General features: G+C 44.5%; 1 protein-coding gene and 1 long non-coding RNA gene across 6 annotated transcripts in view; one reads left to right on the top strand and one right to left on the bottom strand.

Annotated features, from left to right (window-relative positions):
- Positions 1-17,564, bottom strand: part of robo3 (roundabout, axon guidance receptor, homolog 3 (Drosophila)) — a 564,581-nt gene that overhangs the window by 10,803 nt on the left and 536,214 nt on the right. For 4 of the 5 annotated variants that reach the window (XM_043676841.2, XM_087976452.1, XM_087976453.1 and 1 more), the window contains exons 26-27: positions 16,646-16,846; positions 2,638-2,795 (exon numbers count right to left, since the gene is read on the bottom strand). In XM_043676841.2, coding sequence (XP_043532776.2) covers positions 2,638-2,795; positions 16,646-16,846 — 359 coding nt within the window. The remainder of the gene's footprint in view (positions 1-2,637; positions 2,796-16,645; positions 16,847-17,564) is intronic. The other variant, XM_087976454.1, reaches the window with a different exon arrangement.
- The window catches only part of LOC148142280 (uncharacterized), a 91,440-nt gene that overhangs the window by 47,781 nt on the left and 26,095 nt on the right, over positions 1-17,564 (top strand). The gene's annotated exons all lie outside the window — the stretch shown is intronic.

Here is a 17,564-nt window from a genome sequence, read left to right as displayed (position 1 = left end):
ATGGCTTGTAGAAACAGTCTGCGGAGTTCCCATCTGAACAAAGCTCAGTCCCATCACAGCTCGACTGACAGCATTCCTGTGACAGATACACCGCTGGAATCTTCAGACGAGATGAAAGAGCCTTTGTGGAGGAGCCAAAAGACACAACAAAAGAGAAAAAATATTGAAAGGAATTGAGGCTGATGGTGGCCCTTTGCATAAGGTAAGGCTTGACAGGTCTGTGCAGGCCTTAGAGCCCAAAGCCATCTCACAAGCTGTTCTTTCCATTCCAGTGGCAGTTACATTAAGGGAGTATCAGGTAGATAAGGTGCAGGGCTGGGGGTTGCTCAGTGAATGTTAATACAGTGATTAGCTTTGTAATCTAAGACACATTATAGAGCTCTAAAGGACTTCTAACATCATTATCTGCAAATCCTTACCCTCCAGCAGGAGCTCTCTGGAAAGAATTTTCATCACCTCTGCAACAAACGCTAATTTAACTCTTAAAATACGATAGCTTGTAAAGCTATTTTTCAACGCCTCATTCAGACACACTGCCTACATATATCTTTGTTCCCTTGGAAATGAAGATCTGTAATTCTAAAGACTAAGTTGCTATTTTCCAACATATTACTGCAGTCAAATGCAAAACTACACAATAGGATAATATGACAATCAGAGCTGTACAGAGACAGTAACTGTTAGAACAACCCCAGCTCAAATATTTCTGTATCGACAGAATGACTCTGTGACATTGAAAGAATGCTGATTATATTTCAAAGTCAGGCTGCTAGTGACTTGCAGGTTTCAATGTCCCTATGTATCTGCTGTGCTTGTCTTTCCAAATGGTGGGGGTTGTTGGTTTGAAAGGTGCTGTTTAGGGAGTCTTGATGAATTCCTGAATGTTTGATGCTTTGAATCACCATATTGGACACTAACTTCTCTCACTACAATTACTGAACAACACTGCTTCATCAAACAAGTACTATGTTTTAACTTATGTTAAACTTATGTCATTTACACCATGTGATTGAACAATCCTTCTGTTAGTTTCATCCCTCATCAGAGAGATGGAAAAGGTTATTTCAGCTGGCTAGAAGTGCAGACCAGTGAAGCTAAAAAAAACTTACATTAGTACAGAATCTTGCATATCTATAAGATATGTTAAAGTATGGTGCAGGCAAGGCATCACTTTTGAAGTACTATTACTGGTATATGGACATATGGGATATACAGTCCTGAAATTCCATAGGGATTTGTCTGTAACATGCTCTCTAAGAAATCTATGGGTGAATTTAGGCAAAACCTCTTTACCAGAAATAAACACGCTACTACATGGGAGTAGCTAAGGCTAATAATATAAATGTGCTTAAGGAATAGCAAGAAAAATGTTATGCTGATAGAGTTAAATGAGAAGAGATGTGAAGATGTTCACGTGGTGAATAAACACAGCAATGCATCGGTCAGGCTTGTGACCATACAGCTCCTTTAACAAGGTTATGGTGTCCATGTTTTTTTTCTCAGAGAGGCCGTAAAAGACACAGAATCCCAAAAGTCTAAAGTGAAGGATTTCAGAGCCAGTTTGATTATTGCGAACAGATACTCAGGCAAAAGGCTTTTAAGTTTAAAAAAAAACACTTGTACAATGAAAGGGGAGAGGTCAATTCTCCCAGTTCAGCTTTTCTCTGGTTTGGTTTGGTCTGGCTATTCGCTGAGAACAGTCAGGCAGGTTTTGTGAAGCTGCTGGAACTAAAGAAGCAGGTCCACATTGGTACTCCTTCTCTTTGACATCTCTCCTGTAAAACCCTGTGTTTGATTTTACCTCTCGTGTGAAGAGGTATTAATGGGGATTGTTGTAAGTATTTGGAACAACTTCATTAAGTTGGGATAATCTGTTGGGTCTTCAGATAAGTTATTCAGTCATCTGTTCCCTGTTGTTCGTGTTTCATTTGGCAATCTTGTAAATAAATTCTGTTTTGTTTAAAACTAAGTGGTTTGACCAACTGCATCCCTCCTGGAATATCCACGTTACACCTGCTTAAAACAATGAGCAAAGGTAGGGTATGGGCTACTTTCTTGAAATGTTTTGGGGGTGTCTGGCCTGGTCTATACCAGGCTGCATGATCAGTTTCTCTAGTGCAACTTGTGTAATTCTGGCCAGCAGCTGGATCACTTAAGATTTCTGCAGAATTACAAAGGGATAGTTTTGTGGAATTTCAGTGACCTGTATTCACCTATCCATGAGCTGAAGAGAAAACTGTAGGAGATGTTCGGAGACACGTTCACTCGATGTAATGCATGACTGAAAATATAAGAGTACATGACTGGTTAGAAAACTACCGACTCTGCGGACTGGCCAGTCTTGCTGATGTGAATGGCGGTTTAATTGTCCGGCGAGATGTCTGTCACATGCCCTTTGGTGAGTACAAGTTGGTTCTATGTCTGATCTTAGTTGTGGGGTGTGGGATGATGGCTGTCTCCAGAGGAGAGAAAGATACATCATTCGGTGTGGCAGGAAGGGTTACTGCAAACATGTTTCTTAACATTTGACAGGCCCTACGAGGTCTTTAAGAACAGATTGCTGTCAGTATGGCATGTGTTACAGTACCACATGCCTCCAATCTTTGTATTGTGGAAGTTGAATGAGCTGCACCTTACCTCACTACGGTCGACACCAGCTCCTTTGCCTCGTCCTGCTAGGTGACCCCGTGACCCTGTTGAACCTCTGGATGATGAGCTTCCTGTTGTGGAGCAATTACTCGACACTTGACCCCGTTGCAGGAAGGTGGGTTTACTGTACGGTATCAAGTCATCCTCTGCAACAGCAAGTTAGACAAGAATACACTGAAGAGTTAATCCAACAGCCAAAAACTGCCATCTTTGCTTGCTTGACACTTCTCACATTACAAAACCCTTCCCAGTCAATAATGGTCGACAGTACTTCACAATGGTATTGGTCTAACAATCCAGGAATTGAGTTCAAATCCCTGTACGGCAAGGTAACACCAAAGTATTTAGTTGTTTGCTATTAAAGTCAAAAAATAATTGGTGTAAGAATAACAGTCATGTTGTGAAAGAAATACATTTATATTGTCATAACAGTTTATAACCCCAGATTTCTTACAAATATATTGAATTCTAATAAAGTGTTTTTTAAAAAATTAATCACATGCGAAAAAAAATGGGGTTATTCTAAATCTGTCTGACAAGGCCCTGTGTGAACCCATGGAATGTCACACCTGTAGAGTGTCAGGAAAACTTCAGAGAGAGAGGCTTGAAATGAAGATATAATAAGGGACTGACCACACATCTCAGCAGAAATCCACCTCCTGTGGATTATGTTGCAAACTATAGATATTGCACTCAGAATCGTAATGATTTGGAGAACCTCACCCAGAGACTAGTCATACCAATATGTCCTTCAGGAAAAGGAACCTGACATTCTCACACAGTCAGATTAACAAATAATCAGGTGTGAGAATGTCAGATTCCTTTGCAACATAATCCACAGGAGGTGGATTTCTGCTGAGACATGTAGTCAGTCCCTTATTATATCTTCCTTTCAAGCCTCTCTCTGTGACGTTTCCCTGACACTCTTCATGACACTCCATGGGTTCCATTGATAATTATTTGTTGATTATTTGATTTGGTTTTCACTGCACTTAGGACTCTTAGGGATAGGGTGATTAAAAAGGTGTTTAGCACACTTACCTTCAATGCTCCGTCCTTTGAGTATATGAGTTGGGAAGTCATGTTTGAGGCTGTTTAAGTCATTGGTGAGGCCTTTTCTTAAATACTGTGCCCAGTTATGGGAAGGATATTAAGCTGGAGAGGGTTCAAGAAGAGATTTCCCAGGATGTTGCCGGGTTTGGAATGTCTGAGTTAAAAAGAAAGGCTGGATAGGCTGAGACCTTTTCCATTGGAGCGTAGGAGATTGAGAGGTGACCTTATAGAAATTTATAAAATAATGAGGGGTACAGATAGAGTTAATGGTAATTTCCCTAGGATGTGGGATTTCAAGACTAGGGGCACATATTTAAGGAGTCGAGATTGTGGTGCTGGAAAAGCACAGCAGGTCAGACAGCATCTGAGGAGCAGGAGAATCGACGTTTCGGGCATAAGCCCTTCGTCAGGAATGAGGCTTGTTGGTCAGGGCTGAGAGATAAATGGGAAGGAGTGGGGTTTGGGGAAAGGTAGCTGAGAAAGATGAGGAAAAAGGTAATAGGTCAGTGGGGGGAGTGATGGACAGGTCCGGAGGGCGGTGGCGAATTGGAGGTACTGGGATAAGGTGGGGCGAAGGGAAATGAGGAAGCTGTTGAAATCCACTTTTATCCTGTGTGGCTACAGGGTCCCAAAGCAGAACATGAGGTGTTCTTCCTCCAGGCGTCAGGTGGTAATGGTTTGGCAGTGGAGGAGGCTCAGGACCTGCATGTCCTTGACGGAGTGAGAAAGGGAGTTGAAGTGTTCAGCCATGGGGCGGTGGGGTTGGTGGGTGCGGGTGTCCCAGAGATGTTCTCTGAAACGATCCACGAGAAGGCGTCCTGTCTCCCCGATATAGAGGAGACCTCACCGGTTGCAATGGATGCAGTAGATGACATTGGTAGAGGTGCAGGTAACTGTCTGATGGATGTGGAAGGATCCCTTGGGGCCTTGGACAGAGGTGAGGGGAGTGGTGTGGGCGCAGGTTCTGCATTTCCTGCAGTGGCAGGGAAAGGTGTCAGGAGCGGGGTGTGGGTTGGTGGGGGGGGGGGGGGGGGGGGGGGGGGGAGGTGGCGTGTATCTGACATCTGACGAGAGAGTCGCAGAGGGAATGGTCTTTTTGGAACGCTGATAGGGGTGGGGAGGGAAATATATCTCTAGTGGTGGGGTCCATTTGGAGGTGGTGGAAGTTGCGGAGGATAATTCATTGTATGCGGAGGTTGGTGGGATGGAAGGTGAGGGCCAGGGGCCTCTGTCCTTGTTGCATTGGGAGGGGTGGGGTGCAAGGGTGGTTGTGCATGAAGTGGAGGAGATACACTGGGGGGCATCGTCAACCACGTGGGAAGGGAAGTTATCATCGTGGAAGGAGGAGGCCATCTGGGACACTGGTCATCCTGGGAACAGATGCGGCGGAGGCGGAGGAATTGGGAATAAAGGATGGCATTTTTACAGGGGATAGAGTGGGAGGAGGTGTAATCTAGGTAGCTGTGGGAGTTGGTGGGCTTGTAGTATATGTCTGTGGTTAGTCGGTCGCCAGAGACAGTGATGGAGAGGTCCAGGAAGAGGAAAGAGGTTTCTGAGATGGTCCACATGAATTTGAGGTCAGGGTAGAAGGTGTTGGTAAAGTTGATGAACTGTTCAACCTCCTCATGAGAGCATGAGGCAGCACCGAAACAGTCATTGATATAGCAAAGGAACAGATGGGGGGGTGATGCCGGTGTAATTGCGGAACATGGACTGTTCCACATAACTGACAAACCAGCAGGCATATCTGGGTCCCATATGGGTGCCCATGCTAACCCCTTTGGTTTGGAGGAAGTGGGAGGATTGGAAGGAGATATGTTGAGGGTGAACAAGTTCAGCCAGGCGGATGAGGGTATCGGTGGAAGGGTACTGGTCAGGACGGCATGAAAGGAAGAAATGGAGGGCTTGGAGACCTTTGTCACGGTGGATCGATGTGTACAGGGACTGGATGTCATCGTGAAGGTGAGGCGTTGGGGGCTGGGGAAAGGAAAATCTTGGAGGAGGTGAAGGCATGGGACATGTCCCGAACATAGGTGGGGAGTTCGTGAACTCAGGGGGACAGGACAGTGCTGAGATAGGAAGAGAGGAGTTCGATGGGACAGGTGCAGGCTGAGACAATGGGTTGACAGGGGGAGTCAGGTTTGTGAATCTTGGGAAGGAGGTAGAATCGGGCAGTGCAGATTCACGGACAATGAGGTTGGAGGCTGTGGATGGGAGATCCTCAAAGGTGATGAGGTTGTGGATGATCTGGGAGATGATGGTCTGGTGATGGGAGGTGAGGTCGTGATCAAGGTGGCAGCAGGTGGAGGTGTCTGCAAGTTGGTGTCTGGCTTCAGCAATGTAGAGGTTAGTGCACCACACTACTATTGCACCCTCACCCCTTGTCTGTGGGTTTGATGGTGAGGTTGGGGTTGGAGTGGAGGGAGTGGAGGGCTGCGCGTTTTGAGGATGGGGGGTTGGAGTGGGGGACAGTTGGAGAGGTTGAGGCAGTCGACATCATGGCGGCAGTTTGAAATGAAGAGGCCATGGGCGTGTAACAGGCCAGCACAGGGTGTCTAGGTGAATGAGGTGTGTTGGAGGTGGGAGAAGGGGTCCTCGGTGGATGGGTTAGAGTCTTGGTTGAAAAAGTAGGCATGGTGGCGGAGGCAGCGGAAGAAACGTTCAAGGTCGCAACGTGTGTCGAATTCATTAATCTGGGACCATGGAGGGATAGAGATGAGGCCTTTACCGAGGACTAAATATTCATCCTCAGTGAGGGGCAGGTCTGGGGGAATGGTGAACACATAGCAGGGATGGGAGCTTAGGACCTGGAGTGGGGCCCATTTTTAAGGTGAGAGGAGAGAGATTTAAAGACACGAGAGGCAAATGTTTTACACAGAGGGTGGTTCTTGTGTGAAATAAACTTCCTGAAGAAGTGGTGAATGTAGGTACAATTACAATGTTTAAAGACAACAGGAAAGGTTTGGAGGGATATGGGCCAGGAGCCTGCCGATGGGACTACTTTAGTTTGGGATTATGTTTGGCATGGACTGGTTGGACCGAAGGGTCTGTTTCCATGTTGTATGACACTATCTCACAATCAAGTAAATGCATGTGTAGTCACCTTGTTACAAAGACAAATGCAGTAACTAATGGGCATAAAACAAGACCCCACAAATGAACCAAATGACTAGTTAGTTGCTACTTGGTTGTGATGGTGAGACAGCACATTGCATATAAGGTGCTATTAGAACTTTTTTTATCCTTAGCCAAGTGAAGGTGCTGGTCAGAAAATTGTAAGGTGATGATACTGTCTTGATAATGATGATGGAGAAAGTGAGGACTGCAGATGCTGGAGATCAGAACTGAAAATGTGTTGCTGGAGAATGTGTTCCTGAAGAAGGGCTTATGCCTGAAACGTCGATTCTCCTGTTCCTTGGATGCTGCCTGCCTTGATAATGATGATGTTTGTTTGCACCAAGGAGCATTTTTAGAAGGCTGACTCGAGAGGTACAGTTTCAGCTTGTCACATGGACATAAGGCTACCTTTGAATTTTGGCACCCACTTTCAAAACTGTCCAATTTCCATTTTGCATCTCAATACAGTTTGTTTTACTTAAAGCATGTTTTGTCAATGTGAATTCACTGTAATGCCATTGATGAATTGGGGACACTGTTTTAAAAGTGCGAACCTTTAAAATGTGTTTTGGCTGTAATGCAATTACATCGTCAACACTTTAAGCGGTGTTTCTAAAGCGCGATTTTTCTATAATGTGAGCTTGCACAAGAATGCAACCATCACGTTACAGAAGAACTGATTGTACCAGCTGATCCTGCAGTGCTCAGTCAACTCTTAAATCAACTGCCTACCAGAGCAGTATGTCGAAAACCTTTCCCACTGAAGTTCTAGTCAGTGAAGGGATTGCAGTTGAATGGAAAGTTGCAATTGTAAAAAACAAAAGCACTGCAACAGAATGATGTTGATTAGATTAGGTTCCCTACATTGCGGAAACAGGCCCTTCGGCCCAACAAGTCCACACCGACCCTCTGAAGAGTAACTCACCCAGACCCATTTCTCTCTGACTAATGTCACCTAACACTATGGGCAATTTAGAACGGCCAATTCACCTGACCCGCACATCTTTGGACTGTGGGAGGAAACTGGAATACCCAGAGGAAACCCACACAGACACGGGGAGAATGTGCAAACTCCACACAGACAGCGGCCCAAGGCTGGAATCGAACCTAGGACCCTGGCACTGAGAGGCAGCAGTGCTAACCACCTAGCCACCATGCCGCCCCACTCTTGACTCTTTGACATGTACTCCCAGGACTATGGCTGCACACTCCAACAGTGGGATTGATGACTGTATAGGCAAAGAGTCAGCGGTGGCTATCTGTATAGCACAGCTTAAAAATGGTCCTTTCCTATCTGTGAAATAATTAGAATGACGAAGTTACTATCCCCACAGAAATAGGAGACATTCAAATGTTTGTGGGTGGAATCTTCCAAGATAGGTAGCAGGTGCAAAAACGGATTAGAACACCCCACTCCAATGCAAGTGGGACAGTCCAATGGTTCAGGCACCAAGGTGGTCACCAGGTGGGTTTCTCCCCTGATGACATCCTGGAACAGTGATACATCCTCCTCTAGTCTCGCCTGGACCTGCTGGTCAATCAGAGGCTGGCAGTCACTGTGAGATACAGCAGCTCCTCAGAGTCTGCGACTGCCAGTGACGAACCTTCCAGCTCAGCGAGCAAACCTACATCCAGAACCTCAACCTGAGCTACAAATCTTCTCAAAACCCGCTTGTAATTCTCATCTCCCTCACCCCCCCTGCATCATGTCATTGAGTATCTCTACTGGCTTCAATCCAGTTCCTTCACACTGTGAGGGTCTGTAACACCCCCTAGCCAATGGCCTGTGTCCGTTACTGACAGACCCCAGCTTTTGTAGCTCACCCAGCCAACATGCTGTTCCTGATTACAGCCCCACTGATGTTAACAACCCTACATGGTCATCTCAAAAATGCTATCCATGAAACCACTATCAGCACTCACTGCTTCAAAAACTTTTCCATTTCCGAGGGCGCACTGCACTGGAATGCCAGAGAACCGCCTGGAGATGGGAACAGCACGGGGTGTGTCATTGGTATAGATTGAAAGAATAAATAATTAATGCACGAGCAACAAGGAAATGGATTTCAGGCACATTTGCAGCGTCTATTTCAGTAACAAAGTGGATATTTGAATATTAAATTTGCCTGTCCCTAACATCCCATTACCTTGCTGTCTCAGTGCTCTCAATACTCCCGCAACATTTTTATATCAACCAAGCACTTGTATAAATATCAGTACGTGTTAGAATTAATGCAGTCAATTAACTCCAGCTCTGGTGGAATGTCACTGCACTATGCAGCAGCTAATTTAAGATTTTCACCGAAGTTTAATGCTGACCCAATCAATCTGCTGTAAGCACTTCAGACCCACTGTGCAAAGTGTTGGGAAATTGTTGGAAAGGAAATAATTGAACCTGAACCTTGTTAAAAGAATTCTGTTGCAATTTTGATTATGATTTATTTCCCCACCAAGCATAAAAGGTTATAAATCATGCAATGTTATAATAATTGGTTTCCTTTCCACTTTAAAGGGACAGGCACCTCTTGGATAGACTAGGAGGTTGGAGCAGCTCCAGTGAGGCCAGTACTACCAGAAAAGCCCATCAAGATAAAATGATGTTCAGAATCTCTGGCCATCTTGGCCAAATTTTAACCTTAAAGAATAGAGATTGGTGTATGGGAACACGTTAACAGGACTTGGCCATGCAGCCCCTCATAGAACCCCTACTTTGCGGAAAAAAGCCATTCCCTTTCCCATTCAACTAGATCATGACTACTTAGTAACTTCACTGTATTACCATTCTTTGCTGGATTGTCTTCTAGATATCAATATTGATCCTAAACATCCCAAGTAATCCAGAACTCCCAGTGTTTTTTTCTGGAAATGGTTCCAGATTTTGACCATTGTTGAATGAAGAAATGGTCCCTAATATCCCTCTTCAGTGAATCAGCACTAAGGTTTTACAATCTTGACTTGCCCAACAGCAGTAATAGCCTCTCTTGGTGGAATCTTCCGCTCCAGGAGGTGGCAGGCTAGAGGTAGCAAGGGCTTTTAGGCAGTGGGTGAACCTCACTTTGTTCTGATCTGTGATCAGAATAAAACTCTGGGTGAGAAGATCCATGATCAATGCTTCCACCAGACTGCCAACTGGGAGGACCTTAAGTGGTCAGTTGATTACTAAGGTCCTCATTCTGCTGCTACTGGCATTAACCCTGTAGCTGGTACCCTGTGGTCATGCAGTGTGTATAGCAGCTGATACAATGTGGCCAGTTAGTTAACTCCTCATTAGGGGAAGAGGGGGAAATGAGGGGTTACCCTTAATCAATGGCACTCAGTGCCCAATCAAAGAAAGTAGAGCAAAGAAAATATAAGCCTTAAGTATTAAATTAGCCTGGAGCAGTGGATCTTTTTTAGAGCAATAAGATGGTGCTATTTTCTGGGTCTACAGATCATGAAGGAGCAAAAATGGCCCTTAGTAGAGTGATATGCTCTTCTTGTAGGATGTGGGAGTTTAGGGAGAGTTTACGTGTTACTGAGGATTATGTCTGCAGGAAATGTCTGGTTGCGAATCCTATCAGATCGAATGGATTGGTGGGAGTGACAGTTAGAGGCAATGAGGAATTTACAAGTGCAAGGGGGTGTGATGGATGACAGTTATAAGAAGGGAGGAAAGAAGCAGATACAAGCAAGTAGATAGGTACGGTGGTTACGGTACGATTAGCACTGCGGCCTCAGGGTCCCAGGTTCGATTCCAGCCTTGGGTGACTGTGTGTGTGGAGTTTGCACATTCTCCCCATGTCTGCGTGGGTTCCCTCCGGGTGCTCCAGTTTCCTCCCACAATCCAAAGTTGTGCAGGTCAGGTGAATTGGCCATGCTAAATTGCCCATTGTGTTAGGTGCATTCGTCAGAGGGAGGTGGGTCTGAGTGGATTACTCTTCGGAGGTTCGGTGTGGACTGGTTGGACTGAAGGGCCTGCTTGCACACTGTAGTGAATCTAATCTAATCTAATCTTAACTCCAGGAAAGGTAAGAGAGGTAGGCAGGTAGTGCCAAAGTCCTCTGTGGCTGACCCCATTTCAAACAAGTATGCTGCTTTAGAAAATGTAGGGGGTGATGGACTCTCAGGGGAATGTAGCAAAAACAGCCAAGTTTCTGTATCAAGACAGGTTCTAATGTAATGAGGGGAACGTTGAATTCCAAGTGATCAATTATGACAGGGTACTCTCTAGTCATAGGCACAGACAGATGCTCCTGTGGCGAGCAGCAAAAAATCAGAATGGTGTGTGCCAGGATTAAGGATGTCTAAGAAAGGGTGCTGAATGTTCTCAAAGGTGAGAGGAACCAGCAGGATGTCACTGTATACACTGAAACTAACAACATAGGAAGGGAAAAGGAGGAGATTTTGAAGGGAGAATATACAAAGTTAGGCAGGAATTTAAAAAGGTCCCCGAGGGTAGTAATATCTGGATTACTCCTGGTGCTATTAGCTGGTGAGGGAAGGAAAAGGAGGATAGAGCAGACGAATGCATGGCTGGTGTATGGGAGAAGGATTCACATTTTTGAATCAATAGGACCTCTTCTGGGGTAGAAGTGACCTGCACAAGAAGGACAGATTGCACCTAAACTGGAAGGGGACTAATAAACTGGCAGGGAGATTTGCTAGAGCTGCTCGGGAGGATTTAAACTCGTAAGGTGGAGGGGGGGAGAGAGTGAGGAAAAAGGTCAATCTGAGACTGGTACAGTAGGGAAAGGGAGTGAGTCAAACAGTCAGGACTGGCAGGAAGCAAACAGAGAACAAGGTAGGACTGATAAAGTAAACTGTGGTTATTTCAATGCAAGATGCCTCACTAGGAAGGCAAATGAACCCAGGGCATGGTTAGGAACATGGGACTGGGATATCATAGCAATTACAGAAACATGGCTCAGGGATGGACAGGACTGGCAGCTTAATATTCCAGGATACAAATGCTTCAGGAAGGACAGAAAGGGAGACAAGAGAGGAGGGGGAGTGGCATTTTTGATAAGGGATAACATTACAGCTGTACTGAGGGAGGATATTCCTGGGAATACATCCAGGGAAGTTATTTGGATAGAACTGAGAAGTAAAAAAGGGATGATCACCTTATTGAGGTTGTATTATAGACCCCCTAATAGTCAGCGGAAAACTGAGAAACAAATTTTAAGGAGATTTCAGTTATTTAAGAATAAGTGTGGTTGTGGTAGGGGATTTTAACTTTCCAAACATAGACTGGGACTACCATAGTGTTAAGGGTTTAGATGGAGAGGAATTTGTTTAGTGTGTACAAGAAAATTCTGATTCAGTATGTGGATGTACCTACTAGAAAAGGTGCAAAACTTGATTCACTCTCGGGAAATAAGGCAGGGCAGGTGACTGAGGTGTCAGTGGGGGAGCACTTTGGGGCCAGCAATCATAATTTTATAAGTTTTAAAATAGTGACAGAAAAGGATAGACCAGATCTAAGAGTTGAAATTCTAAATTGGAGAAAGGTCAATTTTGACGGTATTAGGCAAGAACTTTCAAAGCTGATTGGATGCAGATGTTCGCAGGTAAAGGGATGGCTGGAAAATGGGAAGCCTTCAGAAATGAGATAACGAGAGTCCAGAGACAGTATATTCCAGTGAGGGTGAAAGGAAAGGCTGCTAGGTGTACAGAATGCTGGATGATGAGGGAAATTGAGGTTTCTGTTATGAAAAAGAAGGAAGCATATGTCAGGTGTAGACAGGATAGATCGAGACAGTTTTTACAGTACAAAGACAGTAGGAGTATACTTAAGAGGTAAATCAGGAGGGCAAAAAGGGGACATGAGATAGCTTGGGCAAATAGGTTTTAAGATAATCCAAAGAGTTTTTATGAATACATTAAGGACAAAAGGGTAACTAGGGAGAGAATAAGGCCCCTCAAAGATCAGCAAGGCAGCCTTTGTGTGGAGCCGTGGGTGATGGGGGAGATACTAAACGAGTATTTTGCATCAATGTTTACTATGGAGAAGGACATGGAAGATGTAGAATATGGGGAAATAGATGGTGATGTCTTGAAAAATGTCCAGATTACAGAGGAGGTGGTGCTAGATGTCTTGAAATGCACAACAGTGGATAAATCCCCAGGACCTGATCATGTGTACCTCAGAACTCTGTGGGAAGCTAAGGAAATGATTGCTGGGCCCCTTGTTGAGATATTTGTATCACCGATAGTCACAGGTGAGGTGCTGGAAGATTGGAGGTTGGCTAATGTGGTACCACCATTTAAGAAAGGTGGTAAGGACAAGCCAGGGAACTATAGACCGGTGAGCCTGATGTCAGTGGTGGGCAAGTTATTGGTGGCAATCCTGACAGACAGGATTACATGTATTTGGAAAGGCAAGGACTGATTATGGATAGTTAGTATGTCTTCGTGCGTGAGAAATCACGAACTTGATTCAGTTTTCTAAAGATGTAACAAAGAGGATTGATGAGGGCAGAGTGGCGGACGTGATCTATATGGACTTCAGTAAGGCAAGGTTTTGACAGGATTCCCCTTGGGAGACTGGTCAGCAAGTTTAGATCTCATGGATTAGAGGGAGAACTTGCCATTCGGATACAGAACTGACTCAAAGATAAAAAACAGAGGGTGATGGTGAAAGGTTGCTTTTCAGACTGGAAGTCTGTGCCCAGTGGAGTGTCACAAGGGTTGTGGTGGGTTCACTACTTTTCGTCATTTACATAAATGATTTGGATTGAACATAGGAGGTGTAGTTAGTGAGTTAGCAGATGGCACGAAAATTGGAGGTGTAGGGGACAGTGAGAAGGTTACCTCAAAGTACAATGGGATCTTGATCAGATGGGCCAGTGGGCTGAGTAGTGGCAGATGGAGATTTAGATAAATGCAAGGTGCTGCATTTTGGAAAAGCAAGTCACAGCAGGACTTATGCACTTAATGGGAGTGTTGCTGAACAAAGAGACCTTTGACTGCCGGTTTATAGCTCCTTTAAAGTAGAGTCACAGGTAGATAGGATATGGAAAAGGCATTTGGTATGATTTCCTTTATTGGTCAGAGTATTGAGTCTAGGAGTTGGGGGGGTCTTGCTAACCACCTAAGACATTGGTTAGGTCACTGTTGAAATATTGTGTGCAATTCTGATAACTTTCCTATCAAGAAGATGGTATGAAACTTGAAAGGGTTCAGAAAAGATTTATAAGGATGTTGCCATGGTTGGAGGATTTCAGCTATAGGGAGAGGTTGAATAGGTTGGGGCTGTTTTCCCTGGAGCATCGGAGGCTGAGGGGTGACCTTATGGAGGTTTGTAAAATCATGAGGTGCATAGATAAGGTAAATAGACAAAGTCTTTTTCCTGGGGTAGAGGAGTCCAGAACTAGAGGGCATAGGATTAGGGTGAGAGGGGAAAGATATAAAAGGGACCTAAGGGGTAACTTTTCCATGCAGAGGGTGGTGCATGTATGGAATGAGCTGCCAGAGGAAGTGGTGGAGGCTAGTACAATTGCAGCATTCAAAAGGCATATGGATACGTATATGAATAGGAAGGGTTTAGAGGAATAATGGGCCAAGTGCTGGCAAATGGGATGAGATTAGGTTGGGATATGTGGTCGGCATGTACAAGTTGGTCTGAAGAATCTGTTTCTGTGCTGTACATCTCTGTGACTCTATTGTAGATCATGGAGATTTATTGAGCAATTTCTGTCAGTGTGCTGGATAAGCTCGGAGTCCTTTAGAAATTAGTTTTCTATTTTTTTCCTGGAGTGGGTGTCCCATCCCCAAGTGCCCTGGAGAAATAGTGACCTTCTTGAACTGCTGCAATCCATTTGCTGGAGGTAGATCCATAGTGCTGATGGGGAGGGAATTCCAGGATTTTGATCCAGTGACACTGAAGGAACAGCGATATATTTCCAAGTCAGGATGGTGCATGGTTTGCAGGGAAACTTGCAGATGGTGACATTTCCATGTATCAACTGTCCATGTCCTTCAAATGGTGATGGTCATACACTTGGAAGGTCCTGTCTGAGGAGCTTTGGTGAAATTCTGCAGTGTACCTTGTAAATAGTACACCATACTGCTACTGAGCGTCAGTAGTGGAGGGAGTGGATATTTATGAATGTGGTGGCAATCAAGCTTAATGCTTTGTTCTGGATGGTATCAAGCTTCTTGAGTGTTGTTGGAGCTGCACCCATCCAGGCAAATGCTGAGTATCCCATCACATTCTTGACTGTGCCTTATAGATGGTGAACAGGCTTTGTGGAGTCAGGAGGTGAGTTATTTGCTGCACATTTCCTAGTCTCTGACTTGCTCCTGCAGCCACAATGTTTATATGACTAGTCAGTTCAGTTTTGGTCAATGCTAACTCACAGGATGTTCAATGTGGGAGATTCAGCGATGGCAATGTCGATGATTATCAAGGGGTGATAGTTAGATTTCTCTCTTGTTGGAGATGTTCATTGCCTGACACTTGTGTAACGAGATGGTTACTTGCTATTTATCAACCTAAGCCTGGATATTGTCGAGATCTTGCTGCATTTGAACATGGACTACTTTAGTATGTGAGGAATCATGAATGGTGCACAGAACATTAGTAAACATTCACAGTAGTGAGCTATTTATGATCTAATGATGGAGAGACAGTCATTGAAACAACTGAACATGTTAGGGCCAAGAACACTACCCTGAAGAACTAGGACTTCTGTGTCATAGTGGTGATGTTCCTACCTCTGAGGCAGAAGGGTTTAAATCCCATTTGCTCCAGAGATGTATAATAACATCTCTGATAAGGTTAATTAGAAAATAATTACTCTGAGGAACTCAGGCAGGGGGGGGTCTTTGAGCTGAAATGATTGACCTGCAACAACTATCACCATAGACCATTCTTTATCTGACGTATGAATCCAACCAGAGAGAACCTTTCCCTTGATTCTCATTGACTCGAGCTTTGCTCAGGCCACATGTGATCAAATGGGGCCTCGATATCAAGCGCATTCATTGTCTCCTTCTCTGGATTCTGGATAGCAAGAACTGGGCTTGATACACAAGTTTCACTTTTTTTACCATGGACAACCCCCAAAGATTTCATCTCCACTTCAGTGGATCCCTAACGAATACTAAATAAGATTAATTATATAGCGCCTTTCGCAATTGCAGGATATCGCAAAGCAATTTTCAGCCAATGAAGTGAAGTCAGCTTGGTAACATAAGGTCGCCAAAGTCCTAGAGGGCCTTCGGGCTGCTCTAGCATTAAAGAGAGATGCCTGCTGGTGGCTTAATCTGACTATCACCACCACTCAGACGAGAGGCGAGATTAAGAAGGCAGACCTTTTCAATGGTGACCTCAGCTGGTCCAGGAGTTGAACACGCTGTTGCATCGCAAACCAGTTAGGCAGCTAACTGGACTAATGTAAGAAATATAAGGCTCCACAAAACATCAATGAGATGGTTTGGTTAGGGGATAATACTGGAGAAAACAGCTGCTGTTCTTTTCATCCAGGGATCAAAAGTATTTCTAGCATTGCAGGGTTACAGGGATAGGGTAAGAGGTGGGTCCAGGTGGGATGCTCTTCAGACAGGTGATGTGGACTCGATGGGCCAACAGCCACCTTCCACACTGTAAGGGATCTACAAGTCTATGATTACTTGAGAGCTAAAATGGTAAGACAAGCATCATAAACCTTCGGTACAGGCTACAGAGATTGTCTGGTTCCTTTCTGTCTGATTTTGGAAGGTAAGCAACCTACAGTTCTGGGGAATCTGACTAAATCGAAATAACTACAGATTAGAATTCAGCTCGGTTGTACTTGAAGTCAAATTGATGTCCTTGACTGTCCCAGGTGTTTAGTCCTCTCACCATGTTTGTGTCGTGCCGAAGCTGCTCTGTTGTGAGAATGCGCACTCTCTGTTCGCTGGTCGGCTGATGCCCTCCTCTCTGTGGATGAGGCACTGCCATCATGGTCCAGTGAGGTCAGGCTGCTCTCCAGTCCAGTGGGCTGTAGGTAAGGGGTCTCCACAATTCCATCAGCTGGGGGAGGTTCAGGAGGTGGTGGCAGGTCTGTCCAAGACAGAGACAGTGAGTCAATAAAAGCTGGCCTAGTCAGCCTGGTTACAGCATCCCTGGGTTAGTGAGAGGTGTTAAGGGTAGTTAGCTGATCCCTAATCATTGAGCGTTATAGAGAGGGTGCATGTGCCAATACTTCTGTATTGCTCTGTGCAAGACCAACACACGCTGAACTGTAGGTGGCTATTATTCCCAACAGAAAAAGTAGCAAAGACAGCAACATAACAAAATACTCATATTTTGCAAGTCATTAAACTCCCTTCCTACTTAAGAAAACTTTATAAATGATATATCTATGTAGATTCTCAAAATACAATGATTTGATCAGCATTTATATTACATGAAATTTTAATAATGTGACACATCTGCCTTTACTGTAATCACAACTAAAACATAGAAGACTAACCTTTCCAGTCATTTACATGTGGAAAATGAAGATTTTCCATAACATGCTGGATGAATTTAACAAAAATATCATCACTTGACAACAAATAATGAAAACAACAACTTCAGCTTTCTTTCCATATACAGAGGAACCTCGATTATCTGAATATTGGATTATCCGAAGGAGATCTCGAGGTCCCAATGGAAACATCACATCAAAGATGTGTTTCCAACACTGATTGCGTCTTTTGTTTACAGTGATTAAAAGTGAACTCCGCTTCCTGAAATGCTGCCGAGAACCATTCTGGACTGATGGGAGCCCAGGCAC

Source organism: Chiloscyllium plagiosum, unplaced genomic scaffold, assembly GCF_037043375.1.
Source record: "Chiloscyllium plagiosum isolate Xiang-an unplaced genomic scaffold, Cpla_swu_hap1 HiC_scaffold_29, whole genome shotgun sequence".
NCBI classification, from domain to species: domain Eukaryota; kingdom Metazoa; phylum Chordata; class Chondrichthyes; order Orectolobiformes; family Hemiscylliidae; genus Chiloscyllium; species Chiloscyllium plagiosum.
Note: the sequence above shows the minus strand (reverse complement) of the source record. Positions and strands in the feature narration are given on the sequence as shown.